The 27,630-nt window shown below is 35.9% G+C and overlaps 2 protein-coding genes across 7 annotated transcripts; one reads left to right on the forward strand and one right to left on the reverse strand.

Annotated features, from left to right (window-relative positions):
* Positions 1–1,156: 1,156 nt before the first annotated feature.
* Positions 1,157–15,395, forward strand: Iru (E3 ubiquitin-protein ligase Iruka). Of its 5 annotated transcripts, none has more exons than XM_022079347.2 (9): positions 1,177–1,488; positions 1,863–1,970; positions 6,370–6,536; positions 8,190–8,318; positions 9,439–9,599; positions 10,713–10,828; positions 11,464–11,582; positions 11,885–12,082; positions 13,802–15,395. In XM_022079347.2, exons 1-8 carry the CDS (start codon positions 1,405–1,407, stop codon positions 12,033–12,035), a joined length of 1,035 nt encoding a protein of 344 aa, XP_021935039.1. In that variant the 5' UTR covers positions 1,177–1,404; the 3' UTR covers positions 12,036–12,082; positions 13,802–15,395. The 5 variants fall into 5 exon arrangements, with proteins under 5 accessions (XP_021935057.1, XP_021935039.1, XP_021935030.1 ...); XM_022079338.2 differs by lacking the exon at positions 13,802–15,395 and adding an exon at positions 12,873–13,689; XM_022079365.2 differs by lacking the exon at positions 13,802–15,395 and having other exon boundaries at positions 1,157–1,488; positions 11,890–12,028.
* Positions 11,887–27,564, reverse strand: LOC110837308 (uncharacterized). 2 transcript variants are annotated; one of them, XM_022079271.2, is made up of 13 exons: positions 27,373–27,564; positions 27,184–27,280; positions 26,241–26,422; positions 25,971–26,137; positions 25,365–25,502; positions 23,309–23,415; positions 22,668–22,884; positions 21,592–21,825; positions 20,849–20,995; positions 19,676–19,851; positions 18,191–18,433; positions 17,251–17,423; positions 11,887–16,913 (listed from the first exon to the last, which is right to left on the reverse strand). In XM_022079271.2, exons 1-13 carry the CDS (start codon positions 27,401–27,403, stop codon positions 15,823–15,825), a joined length of 3,003 nt encoding a protein of 1,000 aa, XP_021934963.1. In that variant the 5' UTR covers positions 27,404–27,564; the 3' UTR covers positions 11,887–15,822. The 2 variants fall into 2 exon arrangements, with proteins under 2 accessions (XP_021934963.1, XP_087196828.1); XM_087340702.1 differs by lacking the exon at positions 21,592–21,825.
* Between the last annotated feature and the right edge of the window lie 66 nt (positions 27,565–27,630).

Raw genomic sequence — 27,630 nt, forward strand, 5'->3', positions numbered from 1 at the left:
TATGTAATTATTTTCTGGGGAAACTCAACAGACAGCAAAAAAGTATGTAAGATTTGAGGTTTTCACAAAGGTGAGTATGAAGATTTCTGTCTTTTGGGTTGTTGCGCTGTGTAGTCTGGTTGATGTTAACCAACGTTTCAGAGGTCATACTCCCTCCGTCATCAGGTTGGTTAACATCGACCAGACTACACAGCGCAACAATTCAGAAGACAGAAATCTTCAGCAAAAAAGTATTTTACATGAAAAAGAAAATAATTTGAATAATGGCATGCAGGAGAGCCTAAGAAATACAATATTCTTCCACTAGCCAGCAAATTCTTGTTCTCATTATTATCATTTATAGTCGACAACAGAAATTTTTCAAACTCAGATATCCACAGTATAAGATACCATACAACTTTCATGTGTGAAACACTACAGAAGCTATTCAATAATCTTCCCCCCCCCCCCCCACTACAAAGTATGAATCACAATACAAATAGTTTAAACCAGCATTACAAGAGTATGCTCTATTTCACTCTTACTTCATAGAAGAATTGACCTCAACCTAGAATATCATGTTATATATACATTTAAGCAATTGAGGTTATGTGTTCTCGTGTGTAATTATTTTTGCGGTAATAATGCAGTTTGCTGCAAATTACTGCAATAGCTATGTGTTTTACATTTGTATTAGAAACAAGGACCTTATTTGTGTTATGACATGTTCTACATCCTTCTCCTCTAATGTGTCAGGGGTACTTAAGTGCGCACCAGAGTTGTAATTTACCCTCTGGTGACCCGTAATGTGGCAGACACAGAACATATGTCAGAAATGGGTTGCATGACTTTTCGGACAGTCCGTAGAACCGTTGACAACAGGAGCATGTTTCTGAAATCCTAGATTAAAAAAAACTATGTGAGGATGTGTTCGAGGCGTGATGATGTGCGGAGGGAAGTTATTTTTAGGTGGATAGTCGTAGAAGAGCTGTATCCCATATGTCACCATTGGGACCATTTTCACTGATAATTCGTGATGTTGAAGTCAAAAATTGTCTTGACCGTTTCTAGGGAGTGAATCTGTAATCAAACTGTGTTAGCTGTATCTTCTTTGACTGCATACAGAAAATAACTTTATGCATATTGTGCACAGTATTTAATTATTATAGAACCACTGACAATGGAACGTATACCTCGAGCGTACAATTGTTGTGGCTGTCCCAGCTCATTCAATTATTGTAAGATTCTGTACCTTATTAGGCCACACGTGGTTACTACAGATACGCATACATAAATTTCACACGAAACAACCAGCGGGATAGTCCAGGACATAGATAACGTTCAGTACGCAGATCGAAGGTATAATACAAACGCAGTAATCCAAGTCGTGGTAATCAGAGTGGCAGTGAGAAGAAGTAATCAGATATGGCGGAAGCTGCTGTTCAAGATGCAGCAATTGCTAGATTTTTTTGTCATAAGTGCAGCGTAGAAATTCCCCGAGTACTACCAGTAAGTTGAAGCATATTTACTGTTATTGGAAATGGTATATAATTACTGTTCCAATAACCTTATAGAAAACCATAACTGTTACAGTTGGTTCAGGATGCATACTTTCGAACATAAAGCATACTTGTTATTTGATTATGTACACCCAAGAAAATGGAAAGTAACTTTATAAGTAGTGATTACATGTAAATCTCAGATACTTCTTCCATGTATTTGCTTTTGATATTAATTTTCCTCTTACAGTCTTAAGAATTTGCAGGAAATGGTTCCTACTTGCATCTCCAACCTTTTCACACTTTTCATTAGATAATGATTGCCATTTATTGAAATTGAAACTATAATATTGTACAATAATTTGACACGTTGTGGCATTTCAGGATTACACATGCCCCAACTGCTATAGTGGGTTTATTGAGGAGTTGGAGGCTCCCCCTGACCTCACAGATGACAGTGACACAGAAATGGAAGATGTGGCTCCAATTGAGGTAAATTATAAGTATTTGGTTCCTAAAGTTTAAAAATTAATGCATATTTGATTTTATTTAGAAAATTATTTCATTTCCAATGACTGTTACCAATGAATTGAATGCTAAATATAGAGAATTGTTATTCATAACCATTTAATAATAATTTGTTCCCAGTCACAAGTACTGCACACCTTAATGAGAGAGCTCCTACTTCTGGGTGTGACAGTACTTTGTTATGGTTCAATAGCTGAAATTTTGATTTTAAAATTATGTTATCATAGAAGTACATCTTGCAATAGTGCATACCATTCATGCAGTATAAATTTCACGTAGTTTTACTATTCTGTGATCATGTAAAATAGTGTATCTGATACATTTGTGCAGAACTGATTTACATGTTATATGAAATATGTCTGAAAATATTACAATATTATACATACTATAAAAATTATCTTTGTAAAGTAAGGATGTGCAGAAAATTTAACTTGTCCAACACATGTAAAGCTGCAATCAGCAATGTGTCACCATATCAGAAAGTGAGAAGGAGCACCTGTTGGCTGATTGATTTGTGTGGTGGTATGATCTCTCTGCCAGGACACATCACCTAAAATCATAAAAATACAAAATTAGTTACCATTGTTGGCAAGAAATAAGTTTTGTTCAACTGAAGTACTCATTAATTGTTGAAGTTGTATTATACCTTGCCTCATAATAAAAATTAGCTTCATATTTCATTACAAAATTTAGTTACAATGAAAATAATTTTCATTGGTAAAACTGTCCAAAACCTTGTTCCAAAGCCCAGAATTTTGTATTTTTTCATTGTATAGTTTGCAGTGCTTCCTCAAAGTGTTCCCTTTTTCATTTGCATTATATTTGACTGGCAGCTAATATTTTGTCATATGTGACTTGGGTTTTATTGTGCAGGTGCTGAATAACAAAGTCTAAAATTGTGTAATTATTTTTGTTTTTCCATATTATATACATTGCACTTCTTGTGGAATAGTACTTTTATTTTCTGATTTACTGTTGCTTTTATTGTCTCTGGATTGCTGGATTTACTTCTGTAATATTATCTAGTATCTTCTACTATAAAAATTTCTGATTCCCCGTTGTCATCAACCAATTTGTCATCAAAAAATGGCGTCCAACCAACCAACCAACCAAAAAGCTAACTGAGGGCGGAGGCCTGCGCAAGCGCAAGCATCGTCCCTACCTAGGTGAAACCATTCCTGCGCACAAGGCGCATTGCTGGAAATGGTAAACGGTCTTAATATAAAAAACGGAAATTTTGCCAACGCTAACAGGGTTACGTCGTGGCGGGAGCCTCGACCATTCAAACTGGGATCTGTTGCTACTGCTGGGAGGTTATCCCGTCAGGCAAGTTGTCCAAAGGAATTTGGTTGGTTGGATCTCTGGGGTTTGAACCCAGAGAGGGAGGGGCCGTTTCGGCTGAAGGCCTCTGCGGCATGGGGGGAAGATCACTTCAGCTGATGGCCTCCATGATCGGGTGGGGGGGGTGGCGGGCCGTGCCCCTATTAAGTTATACCCTGGCATTCGCCTTACAACTGAGGAAAAATGGTGTCATCAACAATGTCACCTTATATTTGTTTATACTCGGCATTGTTGTGTTCCACAACAATGCTGAGTAAACAAATAACGCTTCACAACAATGAGATCAACAACTACCAAGCCAGTCACATGATCACTGCTCCAGCGTTTTAAACACTTGACCAAGTGTTTTAACCCCCATTTGGGGGGGGGGGTAGTTTAGTTTCTTACTCAAGGGTTAAAACACTTGAATGAGACACTTAACTAACCCCCCAAAGGGGGGGTTAGTTTAGTGTGTTACGTAAGATTCTAAAACGCAACCAACCCCCCCTTTGGTGTTTTAACCCTCCATTGGAGGGGGGGTAGTTTAGTTTCTTACACAAGGTTGGTTGCGTTTTACAAACTTGACTACCTCCACCCCACTGAGGAGCTCCGAAAGGAGCGCTCTGCTCTAGTTGTTGTGAAAAGATGTAACGTTACGTTTCAATTGTAAGTTATTATTATAGAACACTGTTTAGTTTTGGTTGTGAAGGACCCGAAGTTAAGTTACAAGAATCATCAGATTTATTGTCTCCTGTGATTTCTAGTCTTAGAATAGCTCTGCGGTAAGACACAGATTTCTCCTTATTTAACTTTAACCTTAATGAAAATGATACTGTAATGCTGTTTCACTGAGATTAAACTAAACTGCAGTGTTGATGCAAACCCACTGAAACTGCAGTGATCCATATGTGCATCATTGACACCTGGACCAGGAGCCATATGACTCCTGTGCATCCAGCAGCAGTGAACATGTAAACTATAGAGAATTTGTCAGTAAAAATCCAGAGGTACACATTGTTATTTTTTGTGTAACCATTACCCTCACTTTAATCTTGATTCCAAACATTTTTAGGCACAAAATAGACTTACAAAACTTTTTTATGTAATGAACAGGATCTACTTTAATTTCTGGAATTGTGAGATTTGAGGTTCTTTCAACAGTGAATATGGCAATGTTGTTCTGAGTTGACATCGTACATTTGTTGGTAGTTACATACATTTCAGATATGTTTGTGCTGCCTCTGTCTTCGGGGTTGAAATATAATTAGTTGTTTAACTCTGCAGTGTCGCTCTCCATAGAGGTTAACTGTCTCAAATTTGAGGTTATCACAGTTGTGAGAATATTGATTGTAGTCTTCTAGGGTGGTTGCCACTGTTTTGTATGGCTTTGCATGTATGTGCCAGGGTTACTCTCAAAATACCTGCTGTACAAGTCACAGTGGAGAGGTTGTTCTCAAATACAGTATTTATTTTGTCCCCACAGAGTTTCAGCATGAAAGAGGATGTTTTAGAAGATGTTCTAATTGTGAGATGTTATAAAATGTTTGATAGAAGATAGTAAAGAAACTGTAGAGGCCATACCATGGCACAAGTGGTTAGTTACTGGCTACTTTTCTTGGAGACCTGGGGTGGTCCATGTGGCATTTGTGGTGGTTGTAGTGATACTGCAAGAGGTGTTTCTCCAGTTTTCCTGTCATTGTCATTCAACTGATGCTCCATATTCACTCATGTATTGTGGGAGGGGTAGATAGTGGACTTATAAGCAGCCACAATTCCACAGACACATAGTCTCAATTTTTTTAACAATAAAATAAAGGCCTGCAGATTCACATAATTAATATTTAGGTGTGTATGTTATCATATTAAAACAGGTGACTGTGCAGCAATCCCTCTTACCATTTAAATAATGTTTAATATTAATCACAGCATTTCTCTGAAATTGTATTATGCACTGTCTTAATAACAGTAAATTTTTGTACAAATATCACATGCAATCTTTGTGGGCTTTTAGTATTCTTCTTCTTCGCTTGCACTACAGCCCTTGGTGGGCTCTGGCATCCCGAAAAATATGTCCCCATCTCTTCCTATCTTGATCTACCTTCTCCAGTTGCACTCTTTCATCTTTCTCATATCTTCCTCTATCGCATCAGTCCACCTTCCTTTTGGTCTTCCTTTAGGTCTTGTTCCCCACAATTTCTGGTTTAATAGCAAATGTGGCAGTCTATCCTCTCCCATTCTGACCACATGTCTCGCCCATCTTAACCGTTGTGATTTAATATATCTCACAACGTGCTCATGATGGATCAATTCTTCTAACTCTGCATTATATCTAGTATATATATATATATATATATATATATATATATATATATATATATATATATATCTTATGGAAATTGAGTGGGAGGGTGCAGACGGTTTATTTGACTCAGGACAAGGACTAGTGGTGGGCTTCTGTTAATACAGTAATGAACGATGTAAGATTTGAGGTTTTCACAATGGTGAGTACGAAGATTTCTGTCTTCTGGGTTGTTGCGCTGTGTAGTCTGGTCGATGTTAACCAATGTTTCAGAGGTCATACTGCCTCCGTCATCAGGGCGATGAACAACCGCAACAACCTAGAAGACAGAAATTTTCACAGTAATGAACCTTTGGTTCCATAAAAAGTGGGGAATTTCTTGACTCCAAGTGACTATCAGCTTCTCAAGAAAGACTCTGGTCCGTGGTTTTTTTTTAATACTACATGCTTATTGTCTTGTATATTTATTTACTACATTTTTTGAACTGGTTACTGAAACATTTACAGATCATAAATCGCTAAACTGGAACAGAACCATAACATGAGATAACTCTCTGAACTGAACCTGAATGAAAACAGAATTTTGAATGGTTCAAAATCGTGACTGAAGTTGATTAAGTTTTTGGCACTGATGATGTTATTTTTACCTCACACATAACTTGCTTGATAATATTTCAGGAGCTATAAATGTTTCTTCTAAGGGCATGCTTAAGAATGCTGACATTTTAAATTCTGCTCTTGCAGCTTTTAAACCAGCGTCTTGGAGATGAGCTGAATGAGATTCTACTTGGTGTTAGTGGAGGCAATGATGAAAGAAGAGTGCTGCGTGGGAGAGATCGTGATGGGTCAGATTCTCGCCGACCTGGAAGGTACGGCAGTATCATTCCAAGGCAAAGGATTATGAGGAACAGGTGAGGTCGCATATTGCGACAAGAATTTCTGCTGCATATAATGGAAGATACGCAAAACGTTCAACAATGTGAAGATGGCTGTCTTCTGGGTTGTAGCACCATGTAGCCTGATCACTGTGATGATAGATGCAACAAGGACCTCTGAAACATTGGTAAACTTCTACCAGACTATACAGCGCTACAACCCAGAAGTCAGCCATCTTTGTACTCACCAAAGTGAAAACCTTAAATCTTACTTAGTTCAACAAAGTAAATGGAACAGAATAGGTTGCTTTTGCAGTTTACTTTGAGAGAAAAGAAGTTAATGTTTCATCATATTTTGCTGTTATTCTTATTACAATAAGAACTGTACAGTATCTTTAGCATAAGAGAGTTATGACTCTTCTTGGGGTCTGAATCTGTGAATTGTGCTTTGAGTTTATATGAGTATTGTAAGGCCTAATCTTATGTACATAGTAATTGTGTGGTGACTGAGATTTGATCTGGCTACAGTCAGAGCTGAATTTGGTTGCCTGCAGAGGCTGGTGCTCAGATAGTCAAGTAGTTCTGTGGGCCCTCGAGACATTCTGGGTAATGTCAGAGCTTGTCTGGAATGTTGACATCCATTGTGTACGTTGTCTAGTATGAATAATCTTATGCTCCTTTGGTTGCCTTATCACTATGGGATTCAGGGTACTAAGGATGAAGATGTCTTGTCAAGGGACCGATCAAGCAGTCTATTTCTAGGTCCCAAATAAGCAGTTTTAATCTCACCACGTGTTGGTAGGCTCAGGGAGTGGCTGAAAGAGAGGCATTCTGAATATTTGGCTGCCACACCAGGTCTAGAGACTAAATTATCTAGAGACTAAATTATCTAGAGACTCATTGGCCTTGTACAAGATGGCCATTGTGCATTGAGGCAGCACCTACAAATCATGGTCCTCTCAAAAGTGCTGAAATGTGCTGTTTTGCCATGCAGCTTTCCTTTCTCTGTACTGTAAATTAGGTAAGTTACAAGGTAGGAATAGCTGCGTGGCAGAAACCATCTATCAATGTAATCGTAATCCTGGCTGAATATTTTCTTCCACTTGTACCCATGTTTATCAGTTAGTGTTCATTTATAAATAATCAGGTGCCTCTGGTAAAATGTTTGCAGCCCATTGCAGTGTACTTTGCAATCCCATTTTGGGTTGAGAACCACTGGTATAATACATATAATGCACTCATGAGACTCACTTATTAAGCATTATTTTGGTGGCAGCATGCATGACAACATGCTGAGATTTAATATTCATACTAAATGTATAAACCAACTCAGACCCACAGCACACTAAACATTTAACAAACGGACCATGCAGGACATGATATTGAATAATGTGGGTTTCAATTTCAGCAAAATGACGTATATGTATGTTGTTACATTGGTGTCCTGAAACTCACAAAATTTGTTTCATGCATAATTCAACATTGTGCATCTGACCAGTTTAGGTTGCCTCAGAGTGCTCTCTTTCATTTCACATTTCCTCTCTTCAGATTCATGAAATATTTTGTGATTTTTGCGTATGAACACTTATGTTTTGTGTTTGTAAAATTCAATTATATAAGACCTAACCATTTGATTTTTATAAACCCATTTTGTTATTATTGGTGTCAGGAACTATTTGTAATTTACAGTTGTGTTTCCAGAGTTCCTCGAGGTAGACAGATGGCACCAATTGAGAATCTGATTCAGGATTTCCTGGTTAACTTAACAGGTGTAGGATGGGGCGCACTAGGTGGAGCTCGTGCTGGCAATGCTCCAGTGTAAGTATTTTTATGATGTAATTTAGTGTTTTTCAACCATGGAGTCCAGATCGGCTTAGCCATAAAGCATATTTTGAGGGTCACAGTATACAGTAAAGTAATGTCAACATAATTATATGTTGTAGATATACAGGTAAACCTCAATTTGCTTCGATTCAGAATAACTCCGCTTTTGAAACCAGCAAGTCAAAAAGTGAGAAAAAAAATATTTTACTATTATTTATAACGTTTTACAATGTTTCTCATACTGATTCTTATACTAAATCGTAATTCTTACATCGCTGATTGTGAATAAAAATTATAAATACAGTCACTTGTGCACTCATTGCTAAGTAGTTGCGAGATAATCTCCTAAAAATCCGCCAACATTGCGCAACAGTCACGCGAGCATTGGTCACTCTTCACGGTGAGTCATTTGCGTTCAGCCTGATAAGGGAGTAAGGAAAAATGCGCTCAGTTCGCTTCTTGTTCACACATTGAATGTGCTGAAAACTGTGTGCTAAACGTATTTGTGTTGTTGTTTGACCACTATTCTGCAGTAGCAACTGTTTCATATTTATAAATTGTAGAAGAGCCACCATGTCTGGTAAGAGAAGTGAATGTGTTGCTAAAAATTGTGTAGGTCTATTGCGTTAGAAGATAAGATGGACATAATTCATAGAATAGAAGGTGGTGATACCTGTCGTAATGTGTGCAGAAGTATGAAGTTGCCTCCTTCCTCGGTGACTACCATAAAGAAAAATTCATATAAAATAAAACAGTCAATGCAACAGGCTACGAGAGTAGGTGCAACGCAAGTGAGTTATAGCAGAAGTAAACTTTTATAAAGAATGGAGAAATTATTGTTGCTATGGGTGGATGACATGAATCGAAAAAACATTCCCTTGACTGAAATTGCTATCACGGATAAGGCGAAGTCAATTTTTGAGGAACTTAAGTCATTAAGGTTTGGGTGCCGGGAATGCATGTCATTGACTTCCCATTGATTTACATTATAAAACAATTTACGCCGGTTTGTCCAGGAATGCATCCCCGGTGTAAATCGAGGTTTACCTGTATCATGAAAGAGATTAAGTTTATTCTTGTTTACATATGTTTTCCATATTTTTCTATATTACAGATTTTTCCTGGGAAATCCTGGAGATTATGCATGGGGTCGTGAAGGCTTGGATGCTATTGTCACCCAACTGCTGAATCAAATGGATGGTACTGGGCCACCGCCATTGGCCAAAGATAAGATAAAAGAAATTCCAGTTGTTGTAATAACACAGGATCAAGTTGGTGAGTTGGTTTATTATCTCAGAATATATCCGTATATAAAACAAAGGTAATGCAGAAATAATGATTTCAAGATTAGCAGTGTTATATCTGTATTACTTTTGCTAATATGAAGTTATCAGTGAGAAGTTATATATATGCGATATGACTTTTTTACTCATTCATTGTACAGGACTTTGTATTATTCATTATGTAGAGGTTAGTAGCATATGTACTTATAACAATGGTTTAATAAATTCTCTGCAGCAGAGTACTTGTTTAGAAGCTGATAGTGTGCTTAGCTAGTCAAGTAATTTACTGTATTTTATAGAATGCTAAAGTTCATTGCCTGTTCACAAGAGCCTGCTACTTGTCCTTTTCTTGAGCCAAGTTAATATAGTTGAAACCCTCCCATCCTGTTTCCTTGAGTTGTATTTTAATGTTATCCTCTCATCTATGCCTAAGGCTTCCAAGTGGTATCCTTCAGGCTTTCCACCCAAAGTTTTGTTCACATTTTTATCTTTCCTCATGCTAATTGCATGCCCCATCTATCTCATCCTCCATGATTTTATCTGCCCAGTAATAATGTGTTCATTTGAATCTTTTGTGACACCTAAACTCAGGTGGTCAGAAGTCGGTATTTTGGAAGCCACTTCCATCCCAATCATTAGAGATCTCATGTCATGGGATACTCAAAACTTTATATACACACACACCTAGAACCATTTACATGATAGGGATAGATGGTTCCTGAAACATTGGTTTCTGTAGACCATTTGATGCAGCTGATGGCTGAAGAGGAGTTTACTGGATTCTAATAGTACAAATTTTGGAGCTCCTTGTTATGCAATTTTCTTCAGCTTCTTGTCACTCCATCCCTTTTTTGCCCAAATGTTCTCCTTAACACCCTTTTCTCAAACATTCTCAATCCGTGTTCTTCCCTGAATGTGAGAGACAAAATTTCACACCCATACAAAAGATGTAAAATAATAGTTGTGTATATTTTAATCTTTAATTATTTAATAATGCTCAGTTTATGCATAACATTTTTAGTCTACATTCCTCTACTTACAGAATTTGAGTTTTTTGTAGTTTAAATATAGTTGATGAGCTTTGATTTAATTGGGCTGTCCACAGGAAAGAGTCTACAGTGCTCAGTGTGCTGGGAAGATTTTAGGCTTGATGAACCAGTTCGCAAACTACCATGTGAACATGTCTATCATGAAAATTGCATTATTCCGTGGCTTGAATTGGTAAGCTTTCCTATTATGTTTTGCCAAAAATGTTTTGTTTTTCTATTTTTAAGTATTGATATAATGTGCAGGTGATTAAAGTCTGATCTAGAATTTTGATCATAATTTGTCAATAATGATCTTTTCCATTTCATACTGAGCAGTCTCTTTGAGGTACTGCACACTGTACAAGTACATACTTTGTCTCATCCCATGAAATGAGTACAGAATTGACACCAGTCCATGTTGTTACTTGCTATAAACAGTATAAATTTTGGGTGGAATTTGAATGTCCCTTATATTAATGTAATGTTAACTTTTTAAATAAAGTTTTCAGTATTAAAATTAATAACAGTTATTATTATTATTATTATTATTATTTATTATTGACTGCAAATGGGTTTATACCCGGTGGCAGTTGAAGCACTTTCCAAAAGGAACACATGAAACATGCAAGTGAAGTTATTTAACAGTGCTTTTTCAGTTGAAGGTGCTGCGTGCATTCATGTAATTTTTACATCCCTCCCTCATGCAAGAAGATTATATAACTTTTTCTCATACTGGGATTGGCAGGCAGTAGAATAAATGGTCACAAGCTGGATGACCAAAATTAAATTTATTCATAGTGGATGTTTAATGTGGATGATTCTTTTCAGCATGGTACGTGTCCCATTTGCAGAAAAAGTTTAGGTGATGAAGGATTAGAAGATCATCAACCTGGCTCTGGAGGCAGTAACATGAGTAATGTGGGTCCAAGTCTCGCAGCTTTTTTCAGGTATTATAAACATGAACAGTAAAAGAAATTTACAGAGTTGTTGGAAGTGTTCTAAAATTGAGGGTGTGAAGTTGATCTATAAATGTGATGGTAGGGGTTGTGATAGATTCGAAGTGATCTTCCTTGTGAGTAAATATGTTAAGTAATACAAGTCGAAGTCTCCACGAGTATGTAGGAGTGAGATTTCATTGTACTATAAAGTAAAAATAAAATGCAGGAAGGCTTAGAATTGGGAGGATTCTATGTTAAATAGAAGTAAGTCCATGAATAATGACATGATGAAAGTAATCAAATTCTTCCAGAGCAGCTAATGACTCGGCCAACAGTCGTGCCTCTTCAACATCTTCATCAACCTCATCTTCTTCAAGCTCTACAACTGGTGGTAACACTAGCAGCAGCAGTAGTCGTAGTTCACGCCCCTCAGACTTCAACATGGATTTAGAATTTGATTAGCCTTTACCATTGACCTCTCCTCACTCCACTCTGCTGCATCAGCTAAGGTACTGTAAATTCATTGTGTTGACTGAAAAAACATTTAGCAGTTGCGCTCAAATCAATACCGTATTTGTTTACTGTATCATATTAATAATGAAAACAAAATGTAGACCCATATCCACATAACTTATTCGTATCTGTATTTTGCTTTATTTAAAACTGTAGTGCAGATATATACATATTCAGAGTGGAACTCCTGCCATTTGAAATTTAAAATGTTTGCTTTAATTTCACAAAGCTTTGTTCCTCTTTATACATTACTCAGTACAGCAACATTCTTCAGGAGCACATATTAAATAGTAGAGAAATGTGTTTGCATCTACTTATCTCATTATTCTTCTCTGCACCTGTAACTAGAAGTGTACAGTACTTCCATTTGTGTAAATAGATACTATAATAGTAATATGGGGAGGTTTCTAAAATTATTTTATGTGATTAAAAACAAGATATTTAAATTATGAACATTGTTCTTTAAATATGTACTGAAAATCTCATTTCTTCATCCCAACTTGTTTTTAAAGAAGTATGTAGATTACAGACTGGGTGCAGTATTTTCATTCACATTTTCAAGAATTCCAATCTTGGGGTATGAAGTGTCACACATAGATAATTGTAGGCAGTAGAATATTAGGGTGGAAAGTGTGGATGTGTGAGGTGTTGTGTGACTTTCTAGCAGAGCAGGTGAATGTGTTAGAATGAAATAAGAGTGCTGTAGTATAGACACTTGGAAGACCATTGCATATTTGAAGGAAAATGACCAGTGTTTGTCTATTACGTGGCTGTTTCTAATTGAAGGTGCAAGTTACAAGTGAAGGAGCATTTGGAAAAATCCAGGAATAGAGTAATTTGTCTTTTAAGCACATAACACTTTTTATTGAGGCACAAATAGACACTAGTAATGTTGAAAACATGGTGCTTCTTATAGAAGGTTCCATCACAATAGTCTGAATGTAAGTAGGCAAATACTTCATCAGTTGCACCAACACTGAAGACTGTTTAGTACAATACAATTTTCAACCAGTTCCAGAATGGAAGGATAAGTCTGGCATGATTGCAAATTTTTATCACTATTCTGCATCATTAGATAGCCATTCTCTTGAGTATTTAAGGTTGTAGTTGAAAGGCAAAAAAAGTGTATGCCAAAAATTATAGCAATTAAAAATCTGTTTACTTATAATTGTGTGTGCCACATATTCTGTAACTTCATGAGCTATGTATTTTATGAACTGTAATATTATAATTCAGTTGGGTAATACAGTTGATATCTTGACAGGATATGTTTTTCAGACTATTACAAGTGGTAAATTATTTTAAAATGTTTGTTAACCCAAGTCAGAAATTATTCTTATACTGTTGAAAGAAATTTGTGTGAAAGGAAGTGCTTTGTGTATTAGTGTGTTAGTAATATATAGAGCACTTTTTATGTTATTGATAAAGAATGAGCATACATGCATTATCACATTTTCTGGGTAACTCAGTTTTATTTTAGAGCTGATAAGGCCATCTGTATAAATCCATGTTTATTCAACATTATACATTATACTGTCTCACAGATTTGAGATTATATTCTGTACTTGTAATCATAAATAAAAAGTCAGTAATTATAATATAATCTTGTAAAATTCCTATAACAAATTACAACTGAAGCTCATCTATTTTATATCAGATAAAGGAGTAAAAAAAGTTTTTTTGTGTCCTAATGCAAATTATTAAATTTATTATAGGATTGAGTATGGCTGGACACTGCAGTGGATGGCTCAAGTAAGAAGCCAGTGACCATACCAGTGTTTTATTTTCTTAAGTCTAGTATTAATTGTTTTTCGTATTGAAGAAAGATACAATTCTATTACATCATAATATTGTATATTCTAAATCTCCATGAATTGACATAATTTTCTTCATAGTGTTAGTGTTATTGTCAAATACATAATTGTAGCTTCAAGGAAAATACTGTACATTAAGAAGCATAGTGACTTGGCAACAAAATGTGAGGTAACTAACTTGTCTTCATACTGAGAAATTTATAATTGATGTGTCATCAGCTGTCATATTTTCTACAAAACACTTTTCCTTTTAAGTTAGAGTATTTCTTTAATTAGATACGTCTAATCTACAGTGTGTCTACAAAGAACTTTCGGGGTTTTGAAAAATTGTGGCGCACAAACAAATTGAGGTAGCCACATGCGGTTTGTGGCAGATTACAGTGAAACTCTGGAAGCTTTTTACTGACCTCAGTAGACCTTGATGTGGGCTCCCTTGGTAGCACGGAGAATGTCCAGACGATATTCGAGCTCTTGCCATGTTCTGTGGAGCATGTCCGCTGGAATAGCCGAGATTGCATTCCTGATACGGGTCTTCTGTTCATCAAGTCCGTTAACTGGTGTTTGGAACACATTGCTCTTGACATAACCTCACAGGAAAAAATCCATTGGTGTTATGTCTTGTGAATGTGGAGTCCAAGGCATGGGACCGTCTCGGCTGATCAGTCTTCCTGGAAACATGAACACCTGCCTGGACATGCTGGAACTGTATGCAGTACCACAAATTGAGCACTTACAGCCACACATCATTCTGCAACAAGATGGTGCTCCACCTCATTGGGGTCTGCAGGTACGCGCGTACCTAGACAGGACATTTGCAGGAAGATGGATCGGCAGAGACTGTCCAATGCCTTGGCCTACACGTTCACCAGACATATTTTTTCCTGTGGGGTTATGTCAAGAGTGATGTGTTCTGAACACCAGTTAACGGACTTGATGACCTCAAGACCCGTATCAGGAATGCGATCTCGGATATTCCAGCAGACATGCTCCACAGAACATGGCAAGAGCTTGAATATCGTCTGGACGTTCTCAGTGCTACCAAGGGAGCCCACATCGAGGTCTACTGAGGTCAGTAAAAAACTTCCAGAGTTTAACTGTAATCTGCCTTAAACCGCATGTGGCTAGCTCAATTTGTTTGCATGCCACAATTTTTCAAAACCCCAAAGGGACTTTGTGGACACACTATATAACCCGTGTGCATTAAAACATATTATAGTGATAGATTTCCTATTTTCCTTTTGTATACTTAGGGGTTGCAACACTGAAATATCACTTATAATGAACTAAACATTTGTTAAAATAAGAATTTGCTGAGTGAAAGGGGGTATTATGTGTTGCTCAGGTATGAAAATAAAAAATTGTTTATTTAGTCCTGTCATGGATAGCAAAGAACAATGTTAGTGCAAATTAATGATCAGAATTGTTATTTTGTTATCTGTGTATTATAGCAGCTTGTAATATTATATGAATCAATTGTGATTCAAGGTAAAAACTACATATGTGTTTATGTATGTTAATTCAGTAACAGAGAAAGAAGTAACCTATCAGAACAAGAGATCCCAGTGACACATGATATTTCATACATGTTATGAATGACCTCATGGAGAAAGTTCAAAGTATGAATAAAATATCTGGTACTGGCATCCATGTAAAATCTTCTCCCTTTCTGTACAATCAATTTACATATGTAAGAATGGCTTTTTATATCACAATTTTAGTTATGGAATTATTTGTAGTATTAATTTAATTTCTACTTGGAAGTGGGATGGTAAACCGAGTTATTTGTGTTAGTTTTTCAAAAGAATATTACATTCAAATTTTGGAAATTCCATCAATACATTAGTTGTGCAGTCATTATTTAATTTGTCCATATCATCAGTACAGTCAAAGTAGTGTACCTGAATCTTAAGTTACATTCTTTATTATATCTCAAAATCCAAATCTTCAATGTCATCACCTGTACTAAATACTTTTGGGACATTTAGAAATAATTTTGACACATTTCTGTCTAAAGATATCAAGCCATCATTATTGCCCAAACCACTACCTGATGACTGCTGAGAATCAGACAACTTTTTTCCACAGGTAACAAGGTCATTAAATGATTCAAATTCTTTGATAAATCCATCAGTATTTCTATCTTTTCTGGAGTTTGGTACTTCACTCATTGGTCTAAAACTTTCCTTACTTTCTGATATGTTTTGAGACACACTGTGAATATCTGAATAGGTCCTTTTGAATTGTTGCAACTTTTGAAAGGTGCTTGATGACATTTTGGCAGGCGAGTGTGTGTGCTGATTACATGAAGCATCATCACTTTTAACTGCAGTGAATGTCTCCATATCATGTACAATGCTTGCTGTCTTTTGAGGGGGGTTGATTCTGAATGAGAACCTTTGTTTCAGATAATCTGACTCTTTAAGTTTTTCACTGGATTGAGTTTTAGCTGATGATGTCACTGATACTAGGTTGTGTTTGGTGTTATATATTTTCATGCCCTGAACATTCTTTTTTGTCATTGCATTCATTCTTGTTTTCTTTTTTAAATTATCTATACCTGTGTCACTTTCCACCTTCATTGCTTCACTGCTACTTGAAGTTACCCCGACTTTTCTTTTCCGATTTCTGTCCTTTACAGTAGTTTTTCTTTTTGCAGCTTCACGTTGGTATTCAGCAACTTCACAAGTATTTCTGTCTCTGATTTTCCGAATGTTAATCAAAGTACTGTTCAGTTTTTCTGAGAGAGCTGGAAGATTAGATACAGTATCACTTATTTTGGAAAGTTCCAGGGTCTCAAGTCTTGGACCAGAACTACTGGAAATGTTTGTAACTCCTTCATTTGATCCTGTATTGCACTGCATTGAAGCGCTGATCGGTGTTTTCTCAGTACCTGATGTAAACCTGGGCTTGTCCCTGTTGATCTTTCCTCTGATTTGTGAATTTAGTGTGTGTAGCAATGCCACTTCTTTATCTAAAATTTCATTAAGTTGTAGTTTCTGCAACACTGACTCCACTGAAATTAAGAACAGTTTTTCCATACTATTAAAGTGCATTTATGTCTTAAATTATCAAACAATCGTGCATCTTACTTGGATTCACCATTAGAGTTATGAATAAAATTTAAAACATTTTTACAAATATAAAACTTGTCTCCTTTAATATTACCTTTAAATAGCATACCTATTGATGTGTCAGTTAAAGTGAGATGAAAGAGAGATAGACACATTTCATATACTCTTTTTCAGAACTGTGATTTTGTATGTGATGATGAAGGGTTTATATTTTCATATGAAATTTCTATCTCAAGGACTACAGTAATAAAAATTAATTCCTTTGGTGGGCTGCCTTACCCTGTACTCTGTATTCCTCCATTGGGTTATTTGGAAATGATGTATGAAGAGCATCAATGCCACCAATAATTGCGGATCCTTGCATTGAAGATTCAACTAGTGATACAGCAACAATAGCGTCCTGGACTGTCACTTTCTCCCGGAACATAAGACGAGCATGGGCTTGAGATAATCTACAAACAGTGGTAATATCACTACTTAATTTTAGTTTTATTAGTAAGATAGAGCAGGAGGATGAATAATGCTAATAATTTAAGTTCTCTGCTTTTAGAGCAGAATCAAAAAACCAGTAGAATAAATTCAGTGATTTTCAGGCTATGCAAACAACTCTTTTTTCTATAAGAAATTAAATGTTTGTGAAAGTCCCATGTCTTTGAGAATGTCTGTCTATCCGCTCTCACTTAATCATTTCATATCAAGATGCAAGTATACATGAGAAACTTCATTAATTTTATTTGCACCTTTAATGTTATTTTTATCACCAGTTATGACACGTGCATTGTTATAAATGTTTCGGGATATTTGTGATTTTGCATTTTAAAGTTATATTCCTGAGTTGTTATGATCAGTTTATTTTTATCTTCTCCTGTTCTCTTCTGTTTCATTATTTTACAAATTCTGTAAGAAATTTTCTTGAAGGAGTCATATCATTAGAATGCTTGATGAGAGATCAGGTGAAAATGAAGTGAAATTAATGCCCATCTGTTTCATTGCAGCTGATGTAAAGTTACTTTTATAAGCAACCATTGTTATTAACAATATATACAATCATATATATACCTCATTGCATTATAATTTAAGAGCAAAATGTGTATGAACTAAACTTCTTAAACTGTCCAGTTACTCTCATGTTAAATTGATTATCAGATATTACTGTTACATATGGGCTCATTATAATGGGGTCTTAAATGTATTACATGTAGAACTATATTATACATACCTGACCAAACTTTCAAGAAGTCTTACAGTGGTGCGGGCTGCATTTCGACAGTCAGTCTGTCTTTGGACTTGATAATACCGTCGTAGAACAAGTGTAGCATCTTCAGTAAATACTGGATTAAGAGTTTTGACAATGCTGAAGTAGGCTTGTAACTTCTCAATTCCCCATAATGCTACAGGTTCTCTTTCATTTTCATATTCTTTTATTGGATCTTTACCCTGCAGGATGAAGCCAGAAACAAACCTATAAAAGAAATTAAATGACAAAAGTCATAGTAATGTGAAGGAATACATAATAGAGCCTTGTTATTCAGTGCATAACATTTTCAATCCACATAAATAAAGCACATCAGATCTTCCTTAGTGCTAAAGCACCACACCAAGAATACACTTAACTAATATAGATGTAAAGCTCCACACCTTGAAGACCCCTGCTTCACATAAAAGTGACCCCAGGGCCAGTCTGCAAAGAGAAAAATTCCTGTCCCTATTGTGAATCAAAACCTGGGCATCCAACTGCTATTTCTGCCCCTAAGGTCAGTATGAACAGTATAATTTCTGATGCTTTCTGGGGTTCATTATTCTAATACAATTGTAGGATATTATAAACCACACAGTCTTTTTTTAGTTACACTTTGTTAAAAACTTTTGAAAATGTTGCCTCAACCATTTTAAAATATTTGTGTACTGCATACATGTACGTCCTATGGCCCGTGGATCATACTTTTTGGCTCACAAACTTTTGATTATTTTGTTTAAGGAAAGTTTGCATACCTCTGATATATTAAGTCACAAACAGAACTCAAATTAGATTCAGATTTTATGTTAGATTTGAAAAGTTAGTGATCACACATTTCTAACAAATTAAAGCCTGTATTTTTATTATATACAAATTAAAGTTAAAATGACTGTGAATTGTGTATCCAGTAGAATTATAGAATAAATACGTGACCTTGGTGAATTATGAGGTATGTGTCCAAAACACCAGAAAAGTAAAAAAATCTCAATTTGATTGCCAGTGAGTTCCTAACTTGACTAACAGTCTATTAATTTTCTTTCAGGCTGTCCAAGTTAATCCTGGGATGGTAACTAACAACTTCCAGACACAGAGTATTCCATCAGCATTTGCTGAGTTGAAGGCATTCTTTGTTATGGAAACTAGGTTTATCTCTCTGTTATCAGATTCCATCTTAAGCCAATGACCTTGAAAGATTTGATTTTATTCTTACATTTGAGCCTTATTCTCTGAAGTGGTATCTTTTTGTGAGGATTTCCAGTCCAAATTCTGTGCATGTCTTCTCTCCCTCATGCATGATGCATGTTGTGTCCATCACTGATTCACCACTTATCACTTCATATTTATCTTAGCATTCATAAATCTTCCAGTACATGTTTATGGAGCATGAAACTATATAAACATCTAAATATTCATTTAGTTTAATACATGGTTCTGTTTAGAGAATTGACATGGTTTACTAATTCTTACCTGTCCCAGTCTTCATTTCGAGAATCAACAAGAATCAGAACAAGATCAAAACGACTTAGCAATGGACTAGCTAAGGCTATGTTCACAGTAAGTGGATGAGTAGGGTCATAACAACCTTTGGGATTGGTGGCAGCCAAGATTGTACATCGTGTGTTTAACTTGCACACTAGTCCCGCCTGAAAATGAGATCTTTTATATCAGTTTTAAAACAACCATCTTAAATTAAATTAAATCCGTGGCGTAACAGCTCCAGAGAGCCAAAGCCGACTAGCTGGCTGCTGGCCTCACGTTCACATGCCTGAGCAGAGGTGAACGATCATACAACCAGATACAGAGTGACGTGTGGTCAGCACGACGAACCCCCAGCCATTGCTAGCTTTCCTGACCGGATTATGCTACTCATTGTAGCTCCCCAATTTCCTCACGATGCTGGGTTGGCACCGGTCCCATACACTGGTCGAAAGCTCATGAGAAAATTTCTTCTACCCCGAGACTCGAACCAGTGCGCATTCCATATCACTGGTCCGAAGCATGATGCCTCAGACCGCGCAGCTACGGCGTGGGACAAAAACAACCATCTTAAGACAACAAAAATAAGTGTCAACTTATATGCTTGTGAATAGTCATAAAATTATTAATTTTGCATAGTGAAACATACACTTGCTGTATATGAATCCATGAGACATTGCATCAAGATATGAAAGTGATGGAAAGAGAACATTTTGGATTTGGAAATATGGCAGTGTAATCATATCAAAAGAAAGTTAAATATTAGGTGAAAAGGGTGTGCCAGATATATCTTGTGTCCACTTTTTTATATGTATATAAAAAGTCATGTTACATTTTTATGCCTTGCTAGCATATTGCTCAGTGCATGAAAGTAGTGTTTGTGTATGTCTAATCATGGATCTATCCAAGGGTCCTTAAAGATTACATCAGGTGTTTCTGTTCATTTTGTCTCAGTACTCCATGACTCAGTATATTCTGTCAAAGTGCCTGTAAATTATTCCACTTACACACATGTCTTTCTTTCATATCTTTAAATCCCCATCTCAACATATTAATTTTCTAAAATTTCACAAAATGTAATTTTTCTATAACGCACAGTTTATGCATATTTCTGTAACTAAACAGTAATGCATCTAAAAATTCTTATTTTGCAGCCTTACTGACTTTGGCAACACTTATTGTTTGTTGCTCCATTGCTTCATGAATGCTTGTACGATCATGTTCTCGAATTGAGTTGAATTCATCTATGCAGCAGATGCCACCATCAGATAAAACTAAGGCACCAGCTTCTAGCTGCCATTCTCCATTTTCCTGTAATGAGAAACACAAACTGAATGATTTCAAAGTTTATAAATTCTTAATGACCTCTAGACCCTTCTGATTTATTAATGAAATCCACACATTTGTAAAAAAAATTGGCACCATTAACCTTTACAGATTTGCATAGCTAAAATCTTTCCTCATATGAAGTGCAATGGAAGAGAATATATTCAGGAAATGCCTATTACTATTCAGTTCAAAACTGATGTTTACCAAAATTTTAAATAATAAAATATACAAAATAGTTATTTTTCCCAATTTTATATGGTTGTAAGAGAAAAATATAAATTGAAAGCATTCAAAACCAGTGCTGATAAAAATATTTTAACCTAAGAAGTACAAAATTAAAAACAAACAGAGAAACATGCACAATAAGTAATTCCAGGATTAATTTCAGTATTTAGTGGAATATCACTGATAGAACATTTCAGGTCTGTGTCATGTACTCTGAGATGAGTCTGTGTTTTTTCTTCTTTTAAAATAAATTAAGCATTTAAGCAAATGTTGATAATTAAAATTACATATAGTACTTATTCGTAAGATTTGAGATTTTATTAGTAATTATTTCATTTCAGTCTCTCTCATACCCTAACTGCAGTAACAGTCAATCCTGCAGAAGTACACCCCACACCAGTGGTCAGCACTGATCGCGGACAAACCCTGGACACAAAGCGCAGAAGGTGGGACTTTCCTGTTCCTGGATCACCAACCAGCAGCAGGTGAGATTCTCCACGAACCCGACACCCTGATTTATCCACCTTCTGTACACCTCCACATAACACAACAGCTAGAGCAAGCTTTACCAGATAAAGTCCATATACCTGCAAACATTATTTTCACTATGCTAATTCTAGAAAGGACATCTGTAAACTTGTCAAACAGATGATGGTTTGTGTTAAATTATAGCAAAAGTGGTTTGAACTGTAGCAAGTGCAATAACAAGTAACCTAGTGATTTGTTTCCTTATTTTTGGGTTCTGTTTCTGTTCAGATGGGATTGCTTATATCTGTGTTTATATTATTCCTCAGCTTTTAATGCTTAAACCAGATGGCAACTTTTATTAAACCCATTATGAAGCTCATACCATTGCCAACCCACCTGCTATGACTCTTTAATACCAGTCTTCAAAGGATAATGTTGCAGCCACATGACAGAATCAGTTATGCCTTTCAGTGTAAAATTTTGAAGTACTGTATGAAAATGGACTTTTAAAAAAAATTATCTGCATTTTTATTATGAAAAAATTACAATGTAACTCAACAAAATAGACTTTCCATTCAATTTCATGACAACTTCCGTATTTCTAATATAATAATGTAGTGTAGCTTTTTAATATATCTATTATTTTTGCATAAAAATTGTTTTTGTGTGTTGGGTTGTAGTACCATGTTACAGAAGAAACTTCCAATGTTTTAAAAGAATGTAATGCCTCCAACTTCAAGTCAAAAGTGAAGAGACCCATGTATGTTGCTGCAGCATATCATATTATGTTTCAGTTTTACTTTGGAAACAAAATAGCTATCGAAACTGTGAACTGAATGCAATGAAAAAAGATATTATATATAAAACATTTGTGTAAGTTTAAAATAAGGCATGATGGCATCCTTCTTCATCCTGCCAAACTTCAGCCTAAGTGGTAAAAATATGTGCATATAAAATATACCTGAGGACATATAGATGCCAAAATATGATTCCGTGCTACCAAAGGCTGTTGTGAATGAGTGTCCCAGTATTTGGAAAATTCATCACGAGTTTCACTGGTTACCAACACTGCTGAACATTGGTCGTTACATACTTGCAGATGATTGGCTTTCAGCACCAGTTCAATGTCACTTCGATTACCATCAGACATACGCCTCCAACGCCTCATAACTGTGCCACTGAAAACAAGGAAAGAAGTGGCACTTTACAGCAATTGACCATCAGTACATGACAAACTATGTTGACTAACAGCACATAACGGAGGTGTGTTTAGCATAAATATATCCATGAAGTCTGCTTTAGTATTTGACATCCATTATTTTAAAAAAAAAAACGCACTGTATGAAGAGAATTTGTAATACAAATATCTCGTTTAGTGGCTAGAACTCACGCTTGAAATATTTTTAATTTTACACTATTAAAGTGTAGGACATTTAGCCTTTATTAAAATCTTGACCAAAATTCAGATTTATTGATCAATTTTATTAAGAACTCTATGTACTAAGTCACAGCAAGAGTGGTTCACTGCATGTGGATGGATACAATGTGTACTTTATAAAATGTTATAAAAAGGTCCTAAGAGTACTTCACAATAAAACTGACCAGATAACAACATCATCTCCAGGCTTGCAAGAATCAACCAGATCATCCTCAAGAGTGATCCACATTGACCTTGGAATGGTTCCCATTTTCAGCTTAGTTACTTGTTCCTGCAACATAATTTTTCAAATTGTTTCTTTCAGGTTATTTTCTTTATGAGGAAGGAATGTAAACAGTGAAAAGTAGTCCCTGACAACCAAGACTTATTCTGCATCTTCTACTCAGGATGAATCTTGAAGCAAGTCTCCAATACTGTTTCATGTTTCTGTTTTAAATTAAGTTATTTGTAAGATCAAACAACCAGGATGCCTAAGAACTGAATTCTCTTCAATACAGGGTGAGTCATAACTATGTTTACAAACTTCGTGTGCATGTTCCAGGATCAAAAATAAGAAAAAATGTTTGTATGGACATGGGGTCGCAAATGTTTAATTTTCGAAATAATAGCCAAAAATAAGTTTCAATGAATTGACATTATGTCAAAGTGAATCCAGCTTCCAGCAAAGATTTTCAATTAACTTTTGGGCAGGAATTGTTGGCAACATGTTTATTGATCCACACATGCTTTCATCGCGTCTAACAGGACCTTCATATCGGCGATTCTTAAGAAGACACTTGCCACGTCTCCTTGAAGATGTACCACGGAATATAAGAAGACAAATGTGGTTTATGCACAACAGAGCCCCAGCACACTTCTCCCATCGCGTCAGAGATCATCTCAATGAACAGTACCCTCAGCGATGGATTGGGCGTGGTGGCCCAGTAGCATGGCCACCGAGGTTACCGGACCTGACTCCATTGGACTTTTATCTGTGGGGTCACTTGAAGTCTGTCATTTATGCAACACCCATAAACATTGATGATGACCTATGGGAACGTGTGCAAAATGCATGCCAGATGATTCGAGGTAACGCTAGTGCGTACGAACGAATTCGTCAGTCTTGTGCATGTCGTGCTCGTGCATGTGTGGAGAATGGAGGAACAACCTTTGAGCATCTGTTATAAAGAAACATCCCTGTCCTTATACTTGGCAATAAAGGCATACATTGAAAATTATTTTTGGCTATTATTTCAAAAAAGAAGCATTTGCGACCCCATGTTCATAGGAACATTTTTTCTTATTTTTGATCCTGGAACACGCACACGAAGTTTGTAAACATACTTCTGACTCACCCTGTATAAAGGTAAGGTGGTAATTACATGTGTAATTCCATTTCTGATTGTCAGATCCTTCATTCACACCAGATGAAGTCTCTTACCATCACAATTGTTTTGATTCTCCAGATTTGTCACAGTGGTTTATTTATTGTATCAATATTTATGTTGAACATTGTACATTGTTTTGGGTGTGTATACATACAGTGTTTCAGAAGTGGGCTCTACTTGCATTATATTGTTAGTATACTGTCAATGTCCAACATAATATTGGTATGTTTACAGTACTGTAAGTGTATATGGAGATGTATGATCTGAAGCTTTCATGGCAACTAAGTAGAATGAAATCTTCTCGGGCTACCAGCCATACATTAGTTTAATGGAGAAAACGCTGTTTTGAGAACCATCTTTGGCCTCATCCTCATGGCACTGTAGTTGTAGGAGATATCATCTGTGCTCTGTGTATACCTGACCCAGTTCCATGTTATTGCACATTAGCCATTAGGACTTGGTGTGCAGAGTGATGTCTCTGTTGAAGTTCCCAGAGTTGGAAGCAATTGAAATTCAACTGAACTCTGAAGATAGCTGTCTTCTGGGTTGTAGCACCATGTACAGAGGTCCTTGCTGCCTCCATCATCAGGGCAATGAGCGATGAGTTATTGCTCTGATGATGAAGGCAGCAAGGACCTCTGAAACAATGGTTAACTTGTACCAGAATACACAGTGCTACAACCCAAAGGACAGTCAATTTCATACTCACTGCCATAAGAACCTCAAGTCCTAATCATCATCCTCAATTCAGGCATTATGCCATGTGGTCTGTTACTGTTTCGTGCCATGGTATACATTTGAAATCATGAGTCACATACTCAAAAACAGCAAATGAAAAGCAAATATAACAAACCTGAATCTTAATTTCCTGGTAATCTTTATAATTAAAATTACCAGCTGTTACAACAGGGTGAATATTTGTTCCTTGACAGCTTTCTGGGTTGGAGCAATGAGTAGGACTGAATAGAATGTAATATTGTTCATAGTCAGCCTGAGGAAAAAATAAAAAACAATTAGAAATAATGTACAGCTGAAGCAGATTGTAAGTGGATTGGGCAACAAACATAATTCTTAACTTACATTTGACCATCACCATATGGACATTACTAATCATCCCTTTCCTTTTAATTTTATTTCACTTCCTAACTTTAAATATGTTCCAATCACTGATTACATTAATAAACCTCACTGTCTTTGCCAAAATATAGAATGTATATTTGTCTTTTGCTATCTCTGCTGACAAAGCTTACCCTTACACTTGATCGAAAGTCAATCCAATGCACCTCTCATCCTCACAACATATTTCCCTAAAATCCATCATAATTCTATCCTCCAGGCTCCTTATACCTTTCCATGAGGTTTTGCCACCAGATTCTCTATTATTTTCTTCTAACATTGTTATTCAATAATACAATAAAATTCTTCCTGAATTGTAATGACATTACAGTCTTAGTATTACCTTAACTGTTTGTGTGTACTTGCACTTGGCACATTCATAATCACGCTGAAACTCTAGCATCTTAGAAGTTGTAATTCTCACTATAGTACCAGACACTCTTAGGAAACTGCCAACATCCTCATTTCTTGGGAATATTGTGCGATGAAGTTCAGGACATACTGGAAGAGCTATAATATTAAGATTATTAATATACGTATATACACACACCTATAAGTGCATTACATAGTTTCATAACTTGCTACAGTATCTATGATAAGTTGCTTTACCTACCAGTCATCCGAGCATGGATGTTCAGTTTAACAGCATATTTATATAAACTATTTGCAGCCTCTGTTTCCAGCAGATTTCTTTGAGCTTGTACCAAAGCTTCATCACATATGGGCAGTATGTGATTCGAATTCAGTAAGATTTCACCTCCTAGTTGTGTACTTATTTCAAATAAAGTAACAAAACTGTAAGGAAACAGAAAGAAGATAAACTGTATAGACACTACAGAACATATTACAACACAGGAACCACATACTTGTTCCTGTTTGCATGCATCCACATTATTCCTGACAAACTTCATGTTTTATTTATACTTCCTACTTCTAATTAACACAGTGCATACTTAATTCAATTAAATTAAACCAACTTAACTGTTATATAAAATTATACATCACATAATGACTACATATTTTACATCAGTATCAAGCATAATATACCACACCTTGGTGAAATAAAAATTTGTCAAAAAACATGAGAAATTACTTTTTTTAAGAATGCTTTTACAAGTGCATACTAAATAGTGCAAGTATACGAAACATTGTAAGAACAAAAGAGGCTTAAGTGGGGTCACCATAATGTATATTTTAGGAAGCGGATGTGCAGAAGTTATGAAAATTTACAAGCTTATATATCAGTTTCCAGCACCAAAGGAATGATCAAGACTTCATTCCAATATTTGTCCTTTCATGAACCCTTCCTTGTGAGAACTTCAACTCCTTGCTAATATTTTTTTCAAGGTGAAAGGCCACTTATAAATACATTCAGGGAGAAACATTTTAAAAGCAGCCATATTATGTTCTTGATAAACATGAGCAGTCTGTGATACATTATGTTTGCAAATTTTGTTTAGCCATTTTGTAAGAATTTTTCCTTCCTGGTTAGGTTAGTTTTGCTTAGGAGAATCCAAACTGTAATGCACTTACACCTACTGTATTGTCATACTTACTTTACTGTGACAGAGTAATGTTTAATTTCGTTGTCAGCTCTCATAATACCTAGCAGCTCATCTTTATGGTGAAGAACAGCATACTCTTGAAACATACCTGAAATACATTGCATACAAATTCTAACATCTAGGTCTTCTATAACATTATATTCAAGAGAGTAATTAAGTACACGTGTTGACTTAGCTTACTTCTAAGTTCTGCTTCTTTGGTGTTTCCCATACCGTTTGCCAAATTTTTTGTGATATGAAATTATGCATCATATTATACGTATTTCGCGCCAATACTAAATCGTAACATACCACAGATAAACTACATAACCTTAAAACGTCTGCATTGTATCATCTGTAATATGTGCGTGCAACATAATATGACATCGATGTAATCGATTATAAAATTGCATCGATAATATCGTCGAGCCGTATTACACTAATTTGTTTAATTTCTTT

Source organism: Zootermopsis nevadensis, unplaced genomic scaffold, assembly GCF_977971745.1.
Source record: "Zootermopsis nevadensis isolate Lab colony 2312 unplaced genomic scaffold, Znev_1.0 Znev_ptg000061l, whole genome shotgun sequence".
NCBI classification, from domain to species: domain Eukaryota; kingdom Metazoa; phylum Arthropoda; class Insecta; order Blattodea; family Termopsidae; genus Zootermopsis; species Zootermopsis nevadensis.

Excerpts from the sequence above, each read along its gene's own strand:
- Iru (XM_022079347.2), top strand. The coding sequence starts at position 1,405 with ATGGCGGAAGCTGCTGTTCAAGATGCAGCAATTGCTAGATTTTTTTGT. Across the intron at positions 1,489-1,862 it reads AAATTCCCCGAGTACTACCA|GATTACACATGCCCCAACTG; the intron begins GTAAGTTGAAGC and ends GTGGCATTTCAG. Across the intron at positions 6,537-8,189 it reads CAAAGGATTATGAGGAACAG|TTGTGTTTCCAGAGTTCCTC; the intron begins GTGAGGTCGCAT and ends TGTAATTTACAG.
- LOC110837308 (XM_022079271.2), bottom strand. The coding sequence starts at position 27,403 with ATGGGAAACACCAAAGAAGCAGAACTTAGAA. Across the intron at positions 21,826-22,667 it reads TGGCATCTATATGTCCTCAG|GTATATGGACTTTATCTGGT; the intron begins GTATATTTTATA and ends TAATGTTTGCAG. Across the intron at positions 19,852-20,848 it reads AAACAATAAGTGTTGCCAAA|GCGGGACTAGTGTGCAAGTT; the intron begins GTCAGTAAGGCT and ends TCTCATTTTCAG.